The following is a 23,447-nucleotide window of genomic DNA, read 5'->3' on the forward strand; positions in this document are numbered from 1 at the left end:
TTATATTTTAAATATAAGTTTATTCACAATAATTATATATTTATATTAAGTAAATATATTTTTATTTACAGATATAAGGAGGTCATGTTGGAGATAGACAGAAACTGTTGTACTACTATTAAGAACATATACAAATAAAGATGGTTAAAATCATGGAAAATGTCCATGGTGTTCTAGACAGATTACAGACAGGTAGTGTCGTTGTAGCCCTGAGGTTTCCTGGAGGAAGTAGACTAGAGCAGTCTAGCTTTGGTGTACTTCATCTCGAGTACCTTTATATCTAAACTAGGCTTTTCTTAGTTTACTTTACCTTTTTTTGTGTGTGTGCATCTAGTTATAACATAGTTATTTCAGTGCAAAGCAGTTGGAAGAATTAAAAGCACTAGAACCCTGGAAATGGTTTCACATTTTTCTTTTTTAACTTAGATACGTTCTAATCGCTATGGAGGCGTTGGACCAGCTTCTCATGGCCTGCCATTCTCAAAGCATCAAGCCATTTGTAGAAAGCTTCCTTCACATGGTAGCAAAGCTCCTGGAATCAGGGGAACCAAAGCTTCAAGTTCTTGGAACAAATTCTGTAAGCAAAGCAGTTGTTTTCTTACTAAGTTTAATCAGCATATCTGTAGTTAATCTCTTCTTAGAATGATTCTGTCTGAAGGAAGGCCATTTCCCAGTCAGGGTGTTTGGACACACAGTGCAGATGACAGTGATTAAAACACTTCGTCTCCAGTGTGTTGGTCTGTATAGAATCTGTTGTTAATGTATCGTCATGGAACACCTGGGTCTAATTGAGTCTAATCCTGTCAGTTTGATTTTCTCTGACTTGCTTGTTAGAATGCTAACCTTGCATATTACTGTTTTACTTTATTGCTTCTTTTAAAAGCAAGAGCTTTTATTGAGTTGCGTCTGATTTGTAATCAACAGTTACACAGTTACCATACGACTCAACAATACACTACTTAGCATTTATCACCGCAGTGGAATGCCTGGGTCTATGCATAGACTTAAACCAGTGTTGACTGTAGCCAAAAATGTGACGATATCCTAATGTCCATGGACATCATGGTTAGATGAATGGATAAATCAGAACATAGTGTGGTGTTTCATTGTGGTTTTGGTTCTTTGTTTTTCTTAGATTTTTTTTGTTAATAGGTTTTCTGTTTGTTCTTGAATAAACACCTATTCAAGTCCTTAATTTTTAAAATTAGATTGCCTTTTAAAATTCTTCACCTATTCTTGATACAAGTACTTTATCAGATATATAACTTGTAGTACTTTTTCTAGTTCCATGTTTTGTTTTATATTTTATTGTTGAGTTGCTTCAATGATGGCTGATTCATTTTTTTTATTTATCACTTTTTAATGTGCTTTTAGTATCTCTTATAAGAAACATTGCCTAATCCACGGTCAAAGATTTACCCCTAAGATTTCTTCTAAGTCTTTTATAGTTCTGGTCTGTTGTCTACTTTGAGGTATTTTGCATATGCTTACATGTGACTTAGGGATTCAATTTTGTCTATATTATGCATATTCATTCAGATATTCTGTTGTTATTTGTTAAATATACAGTTTTCTCTCTACTACTTGGCTATAAAATCAGAATTTATGTGACTTTTCTTAGGCCACTTCTGAATTGTTGCTTCTCACTATATTCACTTCCTTCTATTCTGAACATAGTTTTTAAATTAAAGATGGGAAATAGCATGTTATAATAATAAAAATAAAAGTGACATTTTAACCTTTCATTTCTGCCTTTGTTTTATATTTTCAGTCTTTCTGAGTAAGCTTTAAGTTATTCACCTTATGTGGATATTTTGAATACCTACCTATAGTTTACTAAAACTAACAGAATCCCATGATTTGTTGGTGTTTAGGGATTGTCTTAATTAGTGTTCTACTGATGTAAAAGATGTCATGAATAAGGCATCTTATAGAGGAAAACATTTAGCTGGGGGCTTGCTTACATTTTAAGAGTGTTAGTCTATAATCATCATGGTGGGAAGCAAAAGGCATGGCCATGGAGCAGTAGCTCTGAGAGAGCTTTACATTCTGATCCACAGACAAAGCGTGAGACTGCTCTGGCCTGGGCTTTTGAAACCAGTTACAAAGCCTAATCCAAGTTACACACCTCCACCAACAAGGCAGTGCCTGCTACAAAAAGCCACCCTGCCTAATCTTTCTACTACCCTAGATTTAATGATCTAGATTTCTACTACCCTAGATTCTACTAATCATTTAAACATATGAGCCTTTGGGGGCCATTCTCATTCAGAACACCACATTCACAATTTCAGATATAGGAAAATATATAGGTTGTGAACTCCCAGTGTGAGTCTGTGTTGCATGTGTACTTATAGTTTTGTAGTTTAGACAAGTTAAACTTTTGTCTCAGTTTCTCATCTATGAAATAAAAACAGTAGTTCCAGTCCAATGAGATCTCACTGTGTGTGTGTAAAGCTCCTAGAGTAGGGTATAGCATTATTAATATGATCATAGTGGATAGCTATAAAAGCTCCAATGTGTAATTCTGTAATTCATTCAAAACCTCTGTCATGATTTTATCTCGGAGACAAATAGTGGCTATTTCCAGATTCAGTTAGATGATGTTAGGGTCTTACTTTCAGGCATGGGAGATCCTAAAGGCCTCTCCCATTTTCTTTACAATTAGATGAGGAAGTTTAGGCTGACTAGCTGGGGGTAATGTGGAGCGAGGAAATGTGCATTTCCAGAAGTTTCTTTACTTGTAGCCAGCAATGCTATTATACTGCGTCAGTGAGTCATTCAGGCAAAAGATTACAACCCTCATAACCTACCTTTAGTGAATATATTAAATTAAATGTGGTATTATCTTAGTCATCTTTTAAAATCTATTTGCTGAAAATCTAATTTTAATTTTGTAGAGTTGCTTATCAAATATCCTTATCAAATATGGTAAAAGTTGATTTGTTAATTATGTTCAGTATTCATGGTATTTGTGTATTTTATTCTACTTTGTCACATTTATCTTTTTATATTAATGAGCCAGTATGATAGTAATAGACAAAATTTATCTAGGTTCTCTGTTGTGTTAGAAATTGTGCCAGACAAAAAAGGCATGAAGTTGGAAGTGGGTGTAGGGAGTGAATCTGAGAGGAGGGAATAATGGCTATGATTAAAATACATCTAATGCACATGTAAGATTCTAAAGAATTAATAAAACATAGTAAATAGTTTAAATTTTTAAGAGGTAGTGTACCAGGAATTCTTATTCTTACTCCTTTTTTGTTGTACATAGCTTCAAAAATGAAAAAAACTATAGAAAATATTACATTATACCCACATATACACTGATTTACAAATGTTTAAAATATACATAAAGTGGTATAGATATACTTTAGTCATTTCTAATCTGAAATCAGAATTGCTCTAGAAACTACACCCTTTGAGCTCTATAATAGATTGTCAGATTTAAATGCTCCATGCAAAGCTAAACAAATATCCCATGCATTCTGTACAAATGTTATAAGATCTGAAACATTTTGAATTTGAATAAGAGATATGTGTCTTATAATAAAAAATCTTTGTGAGTAGGCCTGGGGAGATGGGCCAGTGCACAAACACGAGGACTGAAGTTCAAATCCTCAGAGCCCACATAACAAGCCTGCTGTGCTCTCATGCGTACCTGTAATCCCATCCCTGTATTGGGTTGTGACAGGAGGATCTCCCTGGCTTGTTGACCACCATCTTTGCTGCAGATTCAGTGAAAGATCCTGCTTTCAGAGAATAAAGCAGAGAGTGCTGGAACACCATTCAGATATGCTCCCCTGGCCTCCATGCACATATATGGGCACATGTATATACACTCACATACACAGACACAGACAACAACTAAAACATAGCTTGTTAAATATAATATAATGTAATAGTTATAAATGTCAACAGTGTGCAACTTTGAATCAAATGTATTTTGTTTATCCTTTTAGAGAAACAACATGTTGTATACTAGGCTTTTCAAATATATTACATTATTTAGTTCAGAATTGAAAATAATATTTTTATTTTATGTGTGAGGAATCACATTTAAATAATTTTCAAGAGACGAAAAGAATATTGGACCTCTAGAGATTCAGCCCTAGGTCTTACTCCAGAGCTTGTGTTTATATGGTTTGTGATATAAAAGTACTCCAGAGCTTCAAGTATTTTCAAGGAACATACTTTATGTTTTCCTTTAAACATTGCTTTATGTTTTTACTTGGCTGATCCTTGCTACTATTTCAGGCCTCATCCCTATTCTTAATAATTTTCTGTAAGCATTGTTGAAGGATATCCAGAAGGAACTGTCAACAAGATTAGTCATTACTGTAAAGCATTGGCCCTCAACCTGCCTGCCCTCCCATGTATGATGAGTGTCTTCAGGCGTATTGGTTTGTTGTGCAGTGGAGACTGAAGTGTTGGTGTAATCCAGGAAATGAGAGTACTGTTCAATATCCTCCAGTCCCAGGAGGAGGTCCTGTAGCAAAAGTTTTATCTAGCCCTCGATTTTGATAGTGTTCAGAATGAGGAGGCCTGCACCTAAAGTATTACATGCTAATGCTTCATTGTATCTCTTAAACATCTATTTCCCAGTTAGTTTTTTATTATTATTATTATTATTATTGAGTGATATATGAATAAATGGAGGCATATGCATATGTATATGAGTTCTCATACCCATGCATATGTATGTGGAGGAAAGGGCTAGGCATATGTATCTTTCTCTGTTGTCTTCCACCCCATTTAAGAAGTTAGCACAAAAGAACTTCTAGTTTGCAGAATTAGAACATCTGTGAACTGGGCGAGCTCCTCTGGAGTTTCCTTACATTTTATATTTAGCTCTTATATATGCAATAGGCAGTTTCTTAGGTTGTCTTTGTATTTATAACCTTCAATAACTAACAAAAGAATAAAGGTTTATCCTCTGAAACTAACCCCTCACATTTAAGGAAGGTCTTTAAGTGTCCATGTTTGTTTTGTTTCTACCTTTTTATTCTATTTTAAAAGTGATGTGTTTACTATAGCAAATTTTAAAAATAGCAAAAAAGTGTTAATATCTCATAGAAAATCATCTAGGTTGCAAGGTATTTATTTAAAAGGCTGTATCATTGGTTTTCTAAAAGATCGTATGCAATATGTACATATGCAATATTTGTTGGTTTATGTGTTCCATTTGCTTATTTGGTGTTGCTTGTTGGCGTAATAGATAAGGAGGGTAAATGTGTTTACTCACTTCTAAAAGGTGACATATTTTGTTTGTATTGTTATTTTTGTTTTTTAGTTTGTCAAATTTGCAAATATTGAAGAAGATACACCGTCCTATCATAGACGTTATGACTTCTTTGTATCTCGATTCAGTGCCATGTGTCACTCCTGTCATAGTGATCCAGAAATACGAACCGAGTATGTACTGTTTTACCTCATGATTTCCCTTAAGTAATTATACGGGAATTTACTGAGTATTGTGCTTCTGTAGTTTACAATGATTAGCAAAAGGCATGAAAGATGCTCATGAAACAGTCTTCCATTGTTAGAACAGTAAAGCATCCTACTGAATTTGCAAAATGAAAGTGAATGAAATTCAGACTCCTTACTCTTGCCCAGAATGACCCATCATTCTCCCCTTCCTGTTTCAGTTTCTGTTATCCTGTCATTTCTCTTACTTTCTGTCTGGCCCAGGCACCTGGATCTTCTTGCTGTCTGTGGAAGACTCTGGGCATGCCCCTCTTCAGTCCATTTGAAAGCTGTGTTCTCTGTCTAGGGCAGTTCCCAGGGACTCCTGACTCTGTCAGTGTATTCAGCTTGTCCTCACCTCACTCAAGTTTCTCTCATGGATGACTTAAATTACTAACCTCATCCTCCCTTTACTTAACCTACTTGTGGTTATTGCTTATCTTTTCTTTTTTTATTTTGCTTTTGTTTTTTGATTTAGGGCCTCTCTATGTCATCCTAGCCACTCTGGAACTTGTAATGTAGGTCAGGCTGGCCAGGAGCTCATAGAGATCCTCTTGTCTCTGCTTCTCAAGTGCTGGGATTAAAGGTGTGCACCACCACTCCAACTGAACCTTCCCCCTCTCTCCTTTTCTTTTATCATAGGGCAGAACAGGAGGCCAAGGGTTTTGTTCTGAGCACTGCTATATTAATGAGTACTTTGACTAGTGTCAAAAGGCACTAGTTAAGTGTTAAAAGTTAAAGTCAAAGTGATGCTGATAAATGATATTAGTTTGCGCATTACTGGTAACTTAATTCAGAGAATTATTATGTTAGTAATGGAGAGTCACTGTATTTTCTCTGAACCACTTTAGAGTGGGCAGAACCTTAATCAGGAATTGGCATGCCCTAGCAGGTGCACACAGTGAAAGCAAGCATGGGTCTTATGGGTCATTGGAGAAAGGAGGCAGTGGAGAGATTTAACAGTCATTTTCTTAGACATGATTTCCCTGACTATAATTTCTCCTCATTCAATCCAAGCCACTTATCACTATGTGATGCCTTAGATAGAAGAATATTGTAATGACTTAAACGCTCCTGGCCACCTCATCACTACCAAAATTTTATTTCCTAAGAAAATGTGTTTGAATAATTTAAACATGAAATTATCTTATATTTAACTATTTATCGCCCCCTGGTGGAAAACCTTGTCTTTTGGACATACTATTTATATCTAAATTTAGTATCAGTATAAAAAATTAAGTATTTTAGTATCAGTATAAAAAATTAAGTACATAAAATGTTATTAAATTAATTAAAATTTTTATATATGTGTACTATATTTGCACAATTTCCTCTCCCACTCTTACCTCCAGCCTTTTCTATCTTCTATCAAATTCATCATCTTTTTCTTTAATTATGATTATTTTATATTTGTGTGGAACTGCATGCATGTATGTATGTGTGTGTTTGTGTGTGTGTGTGTATAAATGTATAAATACAACCCATTGGGTCCATTTAATGTTGTATGTCTATTTATTATGGCTGACTAGTTGGGGGTCATATATTAGCACATATTCTAAGTTTCTGAAGTTTCAAGAAACTTGCCAAGTTTCATTTGAATCACTGTTAAAACAATGAGTAAATTAAAGTGCTTGAAGATACAAGTTGTAATTTTTTTCTACTGTTCCTTGAGTAAAAGTCAATTCAGTTTCCTCAGTTTATGTATGTTTCTTTTCAGGTTCCAACTTAGATTCTTGTTTTTTATCCTTTTACATTTTAGTAAAACTTAAGTCATATAGAACCTTCAGATTTGGACAGTAGATGAGTCTAGAAGTTATTATCTTCTTCTCCTCCCTACCCACTCAACTTTAGTTTCTTTCTCAAAAACAATTAAAAATCAAATACAAAAACATGCTCCTAAACCAAACCACGAAACAAAATAAAACAACAATTCACCAACTGTGAACAAATGTGTGTAGCATCTCTTGCACATAGACATTTGTGCGCATGCACAACACTCATACTGTGGAGTCCATTATATGGAGTTCATCTACTCCAGTCCTGGAGGGGCTGATATACACATTGTCACACTCTATTGGAGGAAACTTATTTTCTCAGTTATCCCTAGTAGGTATAAGTAACAATTCAGTTGTTAACCTTACCCTAGTTGCTAGGTTTTTAATCCATCCATCTCTCCATCCATCTATTCATTTTTGTTCGTTTATTTTTTACTTATTCACTTTATATTCTGCTCACTGCCCCCTCCCATAATCCTTCCTCCTCCCCCTCCTTCTTCTCTTCTTCTCTGATCAAATAGAGGATCCCCTTGGTGGTCTCCACTTCACGTCTCTGTGAGACTAGGTGCCTCCTCTCTCACTGAGGACAGACAAGGCAGCCCAGCTAGAACAATGTATCCCATATGCAAGCAACCGATTTTGGAATAGCTCCCACTCCAGTTGTTTAGGACCCACATGAAGACCAAACTGCACATCTGTTACATATGTGTGGGGAGGCCTAGGCCCAGTTCATGTATATTCTTTGGTTGATGGATCAGTTTCTGAGAGCCCCAAGGGTCCAGGTTAGTTGACTCTATTGGTCTTCCCGTTGAGTTCCTGACCCCTTAGGGGCTGCAATCCTATTCTTCCATAAGAGTTCCCAAGCTCCATCCTCTGTTTGGCTGTTGGTGTCTGAATCTTTCTGAGTCAGTTTGTGGATCCAGCCTCTCAGAGGACAGCCATGTTAGACTCCTGTCTATAAGCAAAACAGAGTATCATTAATCATCAGAGATTGGTACTTGCCAGTGGGATGAGTCTCAAGTTGTACTGTTCCCTCAGTCTCTGCTAGATCTCCAATCCCTGCATTTCTTGTACACAGGATAAGTTTTGTGGATGAGTTGATGTCTCTATCACTCCACCAGGATTTTCTGCCTGGCTATAGGAGGCAGCCTCCCCAGGCTTCATATCCCCAATGCTGTGAGTCACAGATAAGAATACCCCCATTTAAAAAATGAATTAAAATATAAAATAAAACAAAAAGGAACATGTTGAAGTTGTATAGACAAATCAACAGAAGGAAAAGAGCCCAAGAGATGGCACAAGTATCAGAGACCCACTCATTTCCACACTCAGGAATCCCATAAAAACACTAAACTGGAGGCCATAATATGTAGGCATAGGACCTGGTGCAGACACATGCAGGCCCCACGCTTGCTGCTTGAGTCTCTTGCATTGATATGAGCTGTGCTCAGTTGATTAAGAGGGACTTGTTTTCTTGGTGTCCTCCACCCCTCCAGCTCTTATACTCTTCTTACTTCTTCTCAAGGGTTTTCTGACTTTGAGGGGAGGTTTGATGGAGATATCACATTTAAGGCTATTCTAAGGACTTTCACTCTTTCTATAATGTCTGACTGTGGGTCTGTATATTTGTTCTCATCTTTATGAGGAAGCTACTCTGATGATGACTGTATGAGGCACTGATCTGTGAATATAGCAGAATAGCATTGGGAATCATTTTGTCACTACATTTGTTTTTCTTTTTTTAGACCAGTATTATTTAGTTTTGTCTTAGGTGCCTGAGGTATCTAGTCTTAGGTTCTCGGTCACTCAAGCAGTGCTGGGTATGGGTTCCATCTTATGGAGTGGACCTTAAGTCAAATTAGTTTATTAGTTCATTACTCCTACTTGCTTTGTGCCACCATTGCCCTAGCATATCTTGCAGGAAAGACACCAAAGGGTTTGTACTGTATTAAGATTTTCTTGTAGGTCTTTAGAGAAATAGTTATAGAGAAATACTTGTAAATTTATACATTATAGTCTCATTTCTCTAAGAACTTCCAGCTATAAGGGAAGTCCTCATCATTATAGTGACTGACACTCAAATAGCTAATGCTTGTTGGCTGTTTACTGTGAGGAAGTTCTTGTTCAGCTTATCACTCAACTGTTCACAGCACCCTTAAGCTGATATGATACAAGTGGTCAAGTTTATCATGTGGAAACTAAATTGTCTTGGAGACCAAGACTAGAATGTACTTTTCAGGGAAGGTGTTAGAGCTGGATTAACTGACATGACTCATAATGGTCACCAGCATGCACCCTCTACCCTACAACAGGTTGCACCATCTCCTGCTCCACTTAGTCCTTTATATAACTTTGTGCTTGTCTTTCTCCCCAGGGAATAGCATCAGCTATGTAGAGCAGTCACCCTTGGTAGTGCTTATTAGATTTGCCCTCTTGTGATCAGGAAGCCTGTATAGACAGAACTTAGAAATAGGCAGAATTTGTCTTAATTTCTTAATTTCACTTCCTGGTGGTGTCTTATTTCTGCCATCCCCATTTTCCCTATCTGTTGCTCTTGAATGCCTTACTATATCCTCATGGGTTTGTAAAACACTACCATTTCCTTCTCCACATTTTGTATTCTTTAAACATGTTAAGACAGTGTTGGGTGAGCAGAACAGAATTCCAATTGTTAATAAAGTGGTTGAAAGGAAAGGAGAGAAGAGGACAGAAGGAGGTAATTTGAGCAGAAGTACCTTGTAAGAGAAATGGACTGGCAGGCTAACTTCTCTGGAGATGGTGTCCATCTGCAATTTGTGCACATTTAGTCACTTCTCGGTTTTGAACCTACAGTTTTCTTTTTTCTTCCCCAAGGAGAATCAAGACTGTGAGGAAACTGGGGCTTCTGAGTTGTGATAGGACATTAGGGCAACACTGATAAACTACAGTGCTGTGTTCATGTAGACAACTGTTTAATGAAACAGCTCTCTTTCTAAGAGGTGAGGGGTTCCTGGGGAACAGTGGGTAGGGTATGCAGAAGCACAGTGCCACCAGGACCTAGGAACTCCTCACTCGGCTCGGAGACTTCACAGTAGCTTATGTTAGAAGAAGCTATGCTTTTGCTGCTTTTTATTAACAGATATTAGATTTACTAATCTTTTTTGTAGATTACAGCCTTTAAGCTTTACTTTATAATATATCTTTTTAATATATCTAACCACGTTATATTTTTGAAATTTCAATTTCATACCTATATTATGTATAAATTTTAAAACATTTTGTGGTTGAAAGAGCCATATCAACATATGTCTCTTAGGTAGATAAACAGACTTGTTTCAATAACCTGTTTTCATGGATCTTTCCCCGTCCTTATAGGATTCGCATTGCTGGAATAAGAGGTATTCAAGGTGTGGTTCGCAAAACAGTTAATGATGAACTTCGGGCTACCATTTGGGAACCACAGCATATGGATAAGATTGTTCCATCCCTTTTGTTTAACATGCAGAAGATAGAAGAAGTTGACAGGTATTGTATAAAGATACTAAAGTTGGGACTGCTGAAAAGGGTCAGCATTTAAGAAGGCATACTGTTCTTGCAAAGGACCACAGTTCTGTTCTAGTCATCTAATTTGGGCAGCTTAAGGTTGTCTTAACTGCAGCTCCTGGTGGATCCATTGCTCTCCATGGACACCTGCATTCACATACACATACACACACATGCACACAGACATTTACATGACATTAAAAATAAAAATCTCTTTTCAAAAGATACTATAGGCTGTATTGTATGTGCTTGCTAGGATAAGAATATTTGGTTTCTATGATTGTATATGCGGTAGTCTCATAAAGTTAAGTGTGTTTAAATGTATGTATCTTTCTAGAAATTTATTAGAGTTGTTAATCACAGGTGCTTATTTACATAGTAATGACTTTATTCTCTATTAGAATACATTTAAATTTGGGCTGATGAGATAGCTCACAGGGTGAAGGTGCTTGCCATGATCCAAGTTCAATCCCTGGGTTACACATGTTGAAAGAAAAAAAAAATGACTCCTATAACCTGTCTTCTGACTTCCTCACCTGTGCTATACCATGTATATAAACACAAAACACAAGCACACTGCATCAATAAATGTAATAATAATTTTTTTAAATGAAAACTGTATGTGTGTGTGTGTGAGTGTGTGTGTGTGTGTGTGTGTGTGTGTGTGTGTGTGTGTGTTTGTATAAATATATACTGGACATATAAATTACTATTTTAGTTTTTAGTACTAAAAGTTATAACCATGAGAAACAGAAATTATAGTTGAACTTCTATTCTTCCTTAAAGATCTACTCTGCTTTATCATGGGGAGTTAAAACTAATCAAAATAAAATAATAATGACTATTCATGCATTTTCTTTTTTATTAAAAGTAAATTTATACAATATATTTGGATCACAATTTAATCTCGTTATTTCTTTCCCACCTCCCCATTCATATGACTCTATGTGTGAGCTCTCTCTCTCTCTTCTCTCTCTCTCTCTCTCTCTCTCTCTCTCTCTCTCTCTAACTCTAACAAACAGGCAAAAGAAAAGAAACAGAAAAAGAGCATAAGAAACACATATGCATACAGAGACACAAACACCATAATACATAAACAAAGACCTGTAATTAAAAAAATACTCAAACAAAGCATTATGAGACAAAAACATCTCAAAAATCCCCAGGAGGTTATTTTGTGTTGGCTCTCTCCTGCTGGTCACGGGGCCTCTCCTTAAGTACTGTTTTTGTACTCAGTGAGACTCCATTGGAGAAAACTAATTGTTCTTTCCTAAGCAGTTGACACTTGGAGAGATGGCTTGTGGGTTAGTGATGGTGCCTTGTGTTCCCTCCCCCACTCAACTCTCTGATCCCTGAGAGGATTTTGATGATGAGATCCCATTTAGGACTAAGTGTTCCAAGATCTCTTACTCTGCACATTGTCCAGCTGTGGGTCTCTATGTTTGACCCCATTTACCTCTTGTGAGAACTTCTGTCACAGTGGCAGAGCAAAACACTTATTTTTTTTTTAACTAACAATCAGACATGGTTGGTTTTTAATTAACATCTCTAACATATTTGGAATGATACTAGCTTTGGGTATATGTTGGATTTCTTCTTACCCCCAAAGTGCTCAGGTGCACTTGGCATTTTGAATGTTATCCACCTTCTTAAGTGCCAGAAGCATGCAGTCTCCCACACGTTGTTACTTATGCAGGAAGAATGTGTCTCAGCAGCTAAAACAGAAGTGTCCAGTTTTGCTTATGGTTCACCCTGGTTCCTGCTCTTTGAAGAGGAAGAGTCTAGAATAGATTTTAAAAGGATTTTTATCATAGTTACAAATAACAAATTTGCTTATAACTTTCATGATTCTATACACAGCATTAAAATGGATTCGGAAAGTGTGGTGCAGTTGATAATTCTGTGCTAACACAGATGGGATAATATGTATTCTGGTTAATGCCAACTGCAGGAAGCATTGATTTGTAAGCCCCGGATGTGACTATCTCTAGCTTTGTAATCCTCCTAAAAGTGTGATATCTTCTAGAACCTTCTGTATTTTTCTTATTTTTAGTGCTGTAGCTAAGGCTTAAGATTTTCCTATCTGAAATATTTACCATATAAAGATCTCTAGCTAATCAGGGACCTGTTTTCCAATGAGACCTGATGTTATCATCAGTAAGTTAGAGGAAGTACACTGGGGACACAAACTACTCTAAAAGAGCAGGCCCATGGCCAGCAGTGTGTGGCCAATAGAAAGTGAATTCAGTGGCATCTTTGGGGGTGTCTTGTCTTATAATGCCTTTGTCACAGTTCTTCCCTTTTTGCATAGTTTATTATAATATATGTATGTATTATATGTATATTCTTCTCTCTTTTTACCCTATAGGTCCTTTGCTTATGGCTTCCAGTTTAGTGTTTTTATGAGATTACTGAGTTTGCAGATGAGCATGTTTCTTATCCCTTTTTCTTTTTTCGTTTCTTTTGCCCAATCTCAGTGTGTTAGATTTTGTTTTAGTATGTTGTATTTGTTATTCTTCCTTAAAAGCCTGTTCATTTTCTAATGAGAGACAGACAGAAAGGGGGTGTGTCCGGATGGGAGGGGAGGTAGGGAGGAGTTGGAAGGAGTACAGAGAGGGGAGACATAACCAGGGTATACTGTGTGAGAGGGAAAAACCTTCAATAAAAGGAAAGGAAAAATGAAACAGACACTGTGGATGCCAGATCATAAATTGTATCTTTCTGGTGTAATCCCAGTGCAACATATAAGTGTGTTGCAAAAAAAGCATAAAATGTTGTTTCAAGATATGGACAAAACATACTTGCTACTGAAAATGTCTCTATATGCAACTATTCTTATTAGTTTAAACTTTTTCATTTTTAATTCTGATTCTCTCTGGATATATTTTCAGCTGTTTTTATTTGCCCCCAGTTGTAGTTACATAGGGGATGGCTACAGATGCTTTCTCTGGGCCTGTACTGACTCAGACCTGTACTGGTATGAATGTTGAGACCGTTTATGAAAGTGAGCAAATCGGAGCTGTTCCATTCTCCTGCTTTGTTTTTGAGACAGGGTCTCACTGTGCAGCTCTGGCTGGCCTGACATTGCTTATGTAGACCAAGCTGCCCCTGAACTCACACAGATCTTCCAGCTGGGGTTAAAGGTAAATGTCACTACACCCAGCCTCTGAGTGTTTTACTGGCATAAAGGACAGTCTGTTAGAAACAAGTTACTACCTATTGGAAAGATTATATGCTTAGCTCTGAGGATACTAAGTTCATGAATATGAACTTAATATTAAACTTTAATATTACTTGGGAATAAAACAGAAAATGTTTTTAACATTTCAGAGAAGTAAAGTGTATTCTGTTTACCCTTTAGAACTAAAATAGAATTTTTTTGTATTGGCATTTTTAATTTCTTTTTCAGTCGCCTAGGCCCACCTTCTTCCCCCTCTGCAGCTGACAAAGAAGAGAACCCTGCAGTGCTGGCAGAGAGCTGTTTCAGAGAATTGCTGGGCAGAGCAACTTTTGGGAATATGAATAATGCCGTTAGGCCAGTTTTTGCGTGAGTAATTGCCATTTTTCTAGTTGTCCATAAAGGTAGCATTGGACATTCATTATGTGTTTGGTTTTTCTCCTGTAAGTGTGAATACCATGTATTATATCACTTAGCATGCATATCTCCTTACATTCCCTGAAATACATATGTGCAGTGAGAAATTAGACCGTGTCTCCACTGTGTAATGCACACTGCTGCTCTTCCTCCTTCCTGCCCTTTTGTTTCTTCTTCCAGTTCTAGGAATTGAACCTAGCACCCTCCTATAGAGCTAAAGCTTGTCCTTCAACTTTTCTTTTTGCCTTTACTGGGAGCTTAAGAGTCTGTTCACTTTTCTGAACAATTCTCCTATTTTACTCAGAGTCTTATCAAGGTAGAATATTGAAGACCACTGACCCTTATTTGGTTTCCTCTAGGCTCTTATGCAGTATGTTCCTCTGCATAATCAGTGTCCTGCAGGCAGGGCTTTCAAGTCTTGTGTTCCTAATTCCGTCATAGCATAATTCAGTGTACTCTTAATATCCTATGTACTTACTGGGTGGTTTTCATGCTGATCTATCCTTTGTTATAATTCATCACCATCTCCTCTTTACCCTCTGGCTATAGTGGAGAAGAGTATACACAATATTTTCATACAACATTTAGAATTCTTATTTGGGGGGCAGGCATTTTTTCTTCAGGGTTCAAAGCTAACCTTTAAATACAAGAATTATTAAGTTACAAAACTATTAAAAATCAAGAGTATCATCAACTCTTCAAAACAACTTGTGCTCTTTCCTCTTCCCTATCACAGTAGCTTTATAGAAATACTACTAAAAAGTAATCAAATTGTGTTAAATATGGTAAGGCAAATTATTTTGATTTACATCAAAATATTAGGCCAAATAATAGAATCCAGCTAGCTAGATATGGATAAGTGCTCTCTGGACATGAGCCTGTCATTCTACACTGAATTTAAAAACAGTCCACTTTCACTTCTGAAATTCTTCTGGATTATTTGATTCTGTTTCTTTGACATTTCTGGAAAGATGTGCTTCTTATAGCTCCCTGATTCAGAGCCCAGGGTAAGACAAGCAGCACTTTGACAGTCTCTTTCTACAGATGATACCTCTGCTTTTTGTTTAGGTTTGTTTAATTTCTTCTACATTTGCTTGTCTATGTGGAGGATCCTGTCTTCTAGGATTCTGAGCAGGGGAAAGAACTTTGTAGTCTGATCTCACAGCCTGCCTTTCACAAGTGCTTCCTAAACTTACCTGTAACTTTATACATATGGAACTCATGACTTCACTAGTGTTGGACATGTGTCTCTTAAGGAATAGTTTTCTTTCTAACTACTTCATTTATATAGTCTAATATTTGTTACTGTTATTACTGCTAAGGTCGGCAGTTCTGAAAGTAGACCCTTGTTTGTTTGTTTGTTTGTTTGTTTGTTTGTTTGTTTGTTTGTTTTTTGAGACAGTATTTCTCTGTGTAGCCCTGACTGTCCTGGAACTCTCTCTGTACTGTTGACCAAGCTGGCCTTGAACATAGAGATCCACCTGCCTCTGTCTTCTGAGTGTGGGGATTAAAAGTGTGTGTCACCATGCCTGGCTTTTGTCGAAGGTTTTAAAGTAAGGTGTAATTAAAATCAAGTTCTTAATTTTTAATTGTTATTTTCAGGCATTTAGATCATCACAAGCTGTGGGATCCTAATGAGTTTGCAGTTCACTGCTTTAAGATTATAATGTATTCTATTCAGGTAAGGTTTAATCAACTGTATGTTTATTATATAAGTAATGATCATTTTGATGGATGAGCATAGCATCAAACAGGTGGAAAACCAACACTCAAAGCATTGTTTGCGTTTTGTTGGGTTTTTGTTTTTTGAGATAGTCTCACTTTGTAGCTCTGGCTGTCTCAGAACTTGTAGTGTAGATCATGCTGGCCTTGAGCTCAAAGAGAACTGAACTGCTCGCCTCTGCCTCTTGAATGCTGGGATTAAAAGCCTACACTATCACACCTGGCACAGGCGTGCATACATCTATATATATATTTTTTTTTCTCCTCATTTACTGCTTGTTGTCTTATTACCAAGACGAAAAATATCTAATAGGATTAGATAATGTTATTGGGCCACTTTTAATTGTACAGCTATTTAAATCATGTGTTTTGTGTCTCTGTTACACAGGTGAATTGGTATTGGTTTAATGTGTTATAACTTCTAGTCTTTATAGAATTTTCTGTGCATTGTCCTCCACAAAGGACCACTTTGGGGCTTTTTTTCTTGTCAGAATATGGAAAAATTTGATTAACTCTTAATTGAGAGATGTGATTTCATTTCTTCAATTTTGAATTTTTTTACTCTACTATTTTAAGCAAATCTCTTGTAAGTAAAATGAGTACAGGTGCTAGTTTGGGTCTGATAGCCTTAACATAGATAGTTACTAAGAACATCCTTATCTTCAATTACAGAAGTGCCCTGGTCAGACAGTACATTAGATAGCTACAGCAAGGCAGACCTAGCTACATCAGGTTCATGAAGGAGCATGCAGTTTCCCAGGCAAAAAGCTCAATTTCAGGTTGTTGTTGGTGGTGGTGGTGATGGTAATGGTGTGTGTGTGTGTGTGTGTGTGTGTGTGTGTGTGTGTGTGTGTGTCTCCTCAGTTTAAACAGAGCTCTAAATAAACCTAAGTAAACATTGACTGGGTTCTTATTTGAGGCTATTAACGAAGTATCAGTGTGAGGATGGAATGTCAGAAATGTCTAGAGATGCCAGTGGCATCAGTACACATGGACAGAATTTTCTGCTTTTGAGCATTATAGCTTCTTTTTAATTTTTATTATACTGAATGAACGCTCTGTTTCCATGTACACTTACCTGCCAGAAGATGGCATAAGATCCCTTTATAGATGGTCATGAGCCACCATGTGGTTGCTGGGAGTTGAACTCAGAAACTCTAAAAGAGCACACAGTTCTCTTAACCACTGAGTCAGCTCACCAGCCCCTTCTTTTTAATTTTTCTCTATAATTTTATTATTATACAGCTTGAGTATTTTATGCAGTATTACATACATTAGTCAGTTTCCTTTCCTTATCATTCTACTTCTCTTTGCCCCTCTAGTTAGTCCTCTTATTTCACCTAGACAGTTTGCTTCATTTTCTCTTCTGTATATATAATGTATAAATGTGCATATACAATCTAGGACTCACAGTTAATTAATTCACTTAGTATAATTAGGTACATCCAGTTGCAGACTCTATTTTCCTTCAAACAAAATAACCTCATTCTTAATGGCTGATAAAAAAATTGCATTGCATATGTATATACATAGATATTCTTAATATAAAGTCACCCACTGCAGACATGAGAAAGGAAACCTTGGGAACAGGAATGCGCGTCTGTTGAAGGAAGGCAGAGACTGAGATTTGAGGATAGTGTCACTTTGTTCTCTTTGTTCTATTACAGTGCAAACAAGTGGACTCACTCATGAGCAGGGGGTACGGATAGGTTTTGAGCTCAGGAGGGAGAGCTCTGTTGGTAAAGTTCTTACATGTAAATGTGAACACCTGAGTTTGAGCCTTCGAACCTGTAAAAAGTCAAGCATCGTAGCACAAGTTTATGGTCAGGGCATAGGAGAGGCCGTCCTAGCTGAATCACTGAGTTCCGGGGCAGTGTGACTGTTGAAAAAGACAGGGTGGATGTCATACCTAAAAAAGTATACCTGAGACTTACGTATGCGTGCACACACACACACACACAGTACAGATTTTGGAAAAGAAAAAGAAGAGTCTTCATGTAAAAGAGTTCAATCAGGAATGGAGATGCACATGTTTTATTACATGGGAGGCAGAAGTAGTTCGATCTCTGAATTTGGTGCCAGCTCAGTCTACACAGCAAACTTTATAACAGCAAGGACTACAGAGGAAAAACATGTCTCAAAAACAAACAAACAAACAAACAGAGGAAGGAAGGAAGACAAAGAAAACAAATTAACTAGTGTTAAATGCTTTCTTTCCTAGGTATACTGTTAGCTCATTTGCATGTTTGTTTTAGGTCCTAATATTTTTTTACGTTACATATCAAAGTCATTAGAGAATCCTCTGCTTTAAGTTTTGTCAGTTACACTCTGATAGTATTTTCCTTTTGACACTGGCTTGTGATTATACAGGCTTTGACTAGAGAATGCTAAGGTGGTCATAGTAGAATTTATCTATTGGTGATAGAGAAGTATTATAACTTTTATAATTGATTTTTCATTTTTTGTCCTATTATCAAATTACAGGAGTATATTCGGTATTGTTTATGAAAGTCGCTAAAAGTATAAAAAGATTAAAATTTCTCATAAATCTTTTGGGTACCAGTGCTTAATATTTAGTTACCTATAGTTTTGGTCATCTTTGCTTCTAATATACTTATTATGTATGTGTCTTTGAGTGTTGGTTGTGTGCACATGTGTGCTATGACATGCATGTAGAAATCAGGACAACTCAAGACTCAGCTCTCATCTTATACTTGTCAAAGTAGGTTCTCTCTCTCTCTCTCTCTCTCTCTCTCTCTCTCTCTCTGCCTCTCTCTCTCTCCCTTCCCTCTCTCGTTTTTAAGATTATTTCTATTTTATTCATGTGAGTGTTTCGCATGCATGTATGTACACCTCATGCATGCCCAGTGTCTACAGAATCCAGAGGTAGCAATCAGATCCTTTGGAACTAGAGTTGAAATCACTTGTGAGCTAGCAAGTGTATGCTGGGAACTAAAGCCAGAGTCCTCCAGAATAGTGAGTGATCTTAATACCTGAGCCATCTCTTTAGCGCCCACCCCACCACCACTGAGTTAAATACAGCATTTGGTAATTTCCTGTTTTTATTCAGGATGTCATAAATTAGTTTACAATATCACTGTTTATTCTTTGAAGAATTGGTTTTGGGCAGTCACATGTTATAAATACCAGTTCTTTATAAGGCATGGTGAAGTACCATATTTTGCCTTTTCATTCTTAAGGATATACCATGTGCATTTACTTGCTCACACATGTTTATGCTGTTTGCTTCCTTTAGGCCCAGTATTCTCACCATGTGATCCAGGAAATTCTTGGACACCTTGATGCTCGTAAGAAGGATTCTCCACGGGTTCGAGCAGGTATCATTCAGGTTCTGTTAGAGGCTGTCGCCATTGCTGCTAAAGGTTCTATAGGTGAGTATCAATAAAACACAAAATGAATAAGTGATAATATAGTCTCCCCAGTATTTGTATACAAAGTAACCTTTAAAATCAGATCGCTCCACATATTTTCACATGTCCTATGATTTGAGTGCACGTGTGATCAGTCTTTCCGTTTTTTTCTCCCCTCAGTCATTTTCTTGTATTTCTTTTAATAAAGGCTTTAGGATATGATTTGTATACTGAGCATTGTATAAATACAGACTTACAAAGTGATGCAAGTCAACTCACACACACTCACTCTCTCTCTCTCTCTCTCTCTCTCTCTCTCTCTCTCTGTCTCTCTCTCTCTATCTCTCTCTCTCAATATTACTAAGTATTCAACCCAGGGCCTTGCACATCCTAGACAAGTGTTCTACTCCTGACATACATTCGAGCTCTTTGTAGTTGTTATTTTGAAATGACATCTTAGTAAACATTCTAGGCTAGCACTCACTGTGATGACTGTGTGGGCCTTACGCATGAACCCTCCCTACCTTAACTTCCTGAGTAGCTGGGATTTTAGGCATGCACTGCCAAACCTAATTTAGGTTCAAAGTTCCTAGTCCAAAAGTCCAAAATCTGAACTGCTTCAGTGTTGGAGCCTACTGAGACCGAAAAGTTGTTTTAGTGCAGCAACAGTACAACCTCACAGTGTTGTGCTGAGGAGCATAGGAGACATTGATAATTTGGTTGTTTGTATGTGAATCCTGTCTCTAAACTATGCACATATAGCTGTTACTAACACATACACAAACATATACATGAAGGCCTTCTTCCATGTGTAGTTTACTTAGACAATTCTAATTCTATACTATAAAGAGACTTTGATCACATGGGCCTGAGATAACCAGGGGTCAGAAAACTTGAGGAATGTATATTAGCAAAATCAGAATATTCTGTGGTCCATTTATCTGGAATGTGTGGGAGAAACAAGAAGTTACAGTGCAAGCAAGTCATTCTGCAGTTCAGGAGAGCTTTAAAGACTGACTACAGGTGTGCTGCAAAGTGGAGGGTTGGCTGAAGAGAAGTGCCGTCATTGTTTCAGGAGTGAGGACAAGAGCTTGACCTTGCTCAGCATGCCTAGGAAGCTGGCCAGTTGTAGGGTAACCTAGTCAAAGATCTTGATGTGTCTTGCATATGTGACTAGGGAAATGAGGGAGTGTGATAAAAGTACGGAAGTCAGGGAGAACCTGGCTATTGTTTTACTGTTTAAAATTGAAGTGGAATCCTTGTTTATTGGGTATTCTGATATTCAATGCTAAATAAGAGTAAACATTTTGGGATGTGTACTTCTCATTGTTTATCTTATAAAGGTGAAGATAGCTGAGTCTAGTGGTGTACATGCTTAATCATAGCACTTGGGAGACAGAACAGGTTGATTTCTGTGAATTCAAGGCTAGCCTGTTCCATACAGAGAGTTCCATAGTAATACCCTGTCTCTCTCTCTCTCTCTCTCTCTCTCTCTCTCTCTCTATATATATATATATATATATATATATATATATATAGTATATATACATATATATGTATATGTTGTGTGTGTGTGTGTATGTGTATGTATAGGAAAGATATTAATTGGCAGATTAGTTTGGCATATGAAATGGAGCACAGGTGACATATTGAATCATCATGTTTACTGATGCCCACTGTATGTTAGGTGTAGTAAACTAAGATCTATGATTACGGGGCAGTATTTAACAATGGCTTCATTTCTGGATAAGTTTGTAATTGTGTGTGCATAACAGCTATGGAACCTTTAACATGTAATATGATTGAGGGAAAAAAAGCAAAGAAAAATCAGTTCACTAGCTTGGCAGAGTTTCTTATAATTGGAAATTCTTCTGTTTTTAATCTCAGAATAAATAAAAAAATTGTTACAGTTCTTTATGAATTTAGCCCTCAGTCAAATTACATGTTGTTTTAGTAAACATTTTATGTAGATAAAGTTAGATCAGTAGAATGACTTGGATAGTCCTTTGTGTATACGTATTTCTGTAGGCATAGGTGTGAATTCGTGAGGAGCAGCTAGTTCCTCACAGATGCCAAGAACTTGTTTGTAGTGTGACTGTGAGACTTTGTTATTTAGACAACTTCAGAAAAATGAACGTGATATCTCATAAATTATTAGTACTGTTGACAGAAAAAGAAAGTAACTGTAAAGTCTTCTGTGAAGTTTGACAGTCACTCTTGGGTACATGGACTCACAAAGACGATGTGTCACAGGTCCAACTGTGTTAGAAGTCTTCAACACCCTGTTGAAGCACCTGCGGCTCAGCGTGGAACTGGAAGCCAGTGACTCCCAGAAGGGCTCTGTAGGCAGCGTCTCCCTAAGCTCCAAAGACAACGATGAGAAGATTGTGCAGAACGCTGTCATCCAGACAATAGGTGTGTGATTTCAGTTCTCAAGTCACTGCATGAAAGCCAGTGCACCAAGATGCAAGGTGTTCTCACATGCGCTACTTGGCTTGTGGTGTGCATTTGTCAAAGTGTGTTTGAAGAAAACAAGGCATAAGAAGTTGTCCTTTATTCATTGGTACCTGCTGTTGACACTTTTAACTCTCTCCTCCATCTCTCTTATGTACACATGTGTACATGAATGTTTATGAATATTTGTCTGTAATAAAAACATACATATACATTTATTTTTTTAAAAATAAATTTACTGGGTAGTATGAGTTACATCCATTATGGTCTTTTACTGCTAAATTCTTTTAATTGAAAAGAATTTCTGTACAGTATATTTTGATCAAAGTTGCCCCTTCTCTATCTCCTCTCAGATCTTTCTCACATCCCTGCCCACCACCAGGCCTCATGTCCAAGAAAGCAAACATGCAAATAAACTAGAATTTTAAATAAGAAAAACAAGGAATGAACACAAGTATAAGCACCCAAAGAAAACCCATAAAAATGCAAGATTTGAAATCATAATACACAGACAAGACAAATAAGACAAAAAAACAAAAACAAAACAAAAATCAAAACAAAGCAATAAGTAATAAAAAGTCCACAAAAACACCACCGAATTTGTTTTGGCTGTCTATTGCGGGGCATTTGGCCTGCCCTTAAGTGTGCTTAATATACCCAGTGAGATCCCATTGAAGAAAACTAAGTTTTCCTTTACTACTTAACTCTTAAATGTTTTTCCACAGAAAATGATTTTTTTTAAAGATTTATTTATTTATTATATATGAGTACACTGTAGCTGTCTTCAGACACACCAGAAGAGGGCATCAGATCTCATTATAGATGGTTGCGAGCCACCATGTGGTTGCTGGGATTTGAATTCAGGACCTCTGGAAGAGCAGTCAGTGCTCTTAACCGCTGAGCCATCTCTCCAGCTCGAAAAAGATTTTTTTTAACATAATCAAAGTTTTCAAAATTGGTAAACATCACTATTATTTGTGAGTGCTTACCTTTTTTATTCCCATTTCTGTGAGAGGAAACTAAAGCAAGGATATTGTGAAAGAAGTTTATTGTGAAATTCTGATTTTTAGGTGTTGCCTAGAGTAATCTACAGATGGGTATTACTCTGCATGTAATAAATGCTAAGGTCATTAGGTGCTGAGTGTAGATGCTATACAGTTTAGGGAATTGATGTTTTCTGGTGTTTACCAGGTTTAACAGCATGGGAATTTAGGTTCACAGTCTGCAGATCTGCTAAAAACGACTAACAAGTTTATCTGTTTATTTCTGCTTTATTATTTATATTATATTTAATGTTGGGTAGGGGAAATTATAATTTATTTAGCTTATATGTAGCTTGAACACAGTCATTGTTTTAATCTACAAGCTCTGTTTAAAATTCAACTCTGTGGCTTATAGAGATGTTCTGGAGAGATGGCCCAGGGGTTAAGAACACTTCTTCCAGAGGACCTAGATTCAATTTCCAGCACTCACATGGAGGTTAACTACCGTTTGTTAGCCCAACTTCAGAATTCCTCCTCTGGCCTCCCTGGGCTCCAAGCA

General features: G+C 36.9%; 1 protein-coding gene across 2 annotated transcripts in view; it reads left to right on the plus strand.

The window, feature by feature from the left end:
* Efr3a (EFR3 homolog A) overlaps positions 1-23,447 on the plus strand; it is an 80,691-nt gene that overhangs the window by 33,947 nt on the left and 23,297 nt on the right. For both annotated transcript variants that reach the window (XM_039079526.2, NM_001130564.1), the window contains exons 4-10: positions 427-577; positions 5,294-5,415; positions 10,596-10,745; positions 14,173-14,310; positions 15,961-16,039; positions 19,337-19,472; positions 21,705-21,866. In XM_039079526.2, the coding sequence (XP_038935454.2) occupies positions 427-577; positions 5,294-5,415; positions 10,596-10,745; positions 14,173-14,310; positions 15,961-16,039; positions 19,337-19,472; positions 21,705-21,866 (938 nt within the window). The remainder of the gene's footprint in view (positions 1-426; positions 578-5,293; positions 5,416-10,595; positions 10,746-14,172; positions 14,311-15,960; positions 16,040-19,336; positions 19,473-21,704; positions 21,867-23,447) is intronic.

Source organism: Rattus norvegicus, chromosome 7 (genome assembly GCF_036323735.1).
Source record: "Rattus norvegicus strain BN/NHsdMcwi chromosome 7, GRCr8, whole genome shotgun sequence".
In the NCBI taxonomy this organism is placed as follows: Eukaryota; Metazoa; Chordata; class Mammalia; order Rodentia; family Muridae; genus Rattus; species Rattus norvegicus.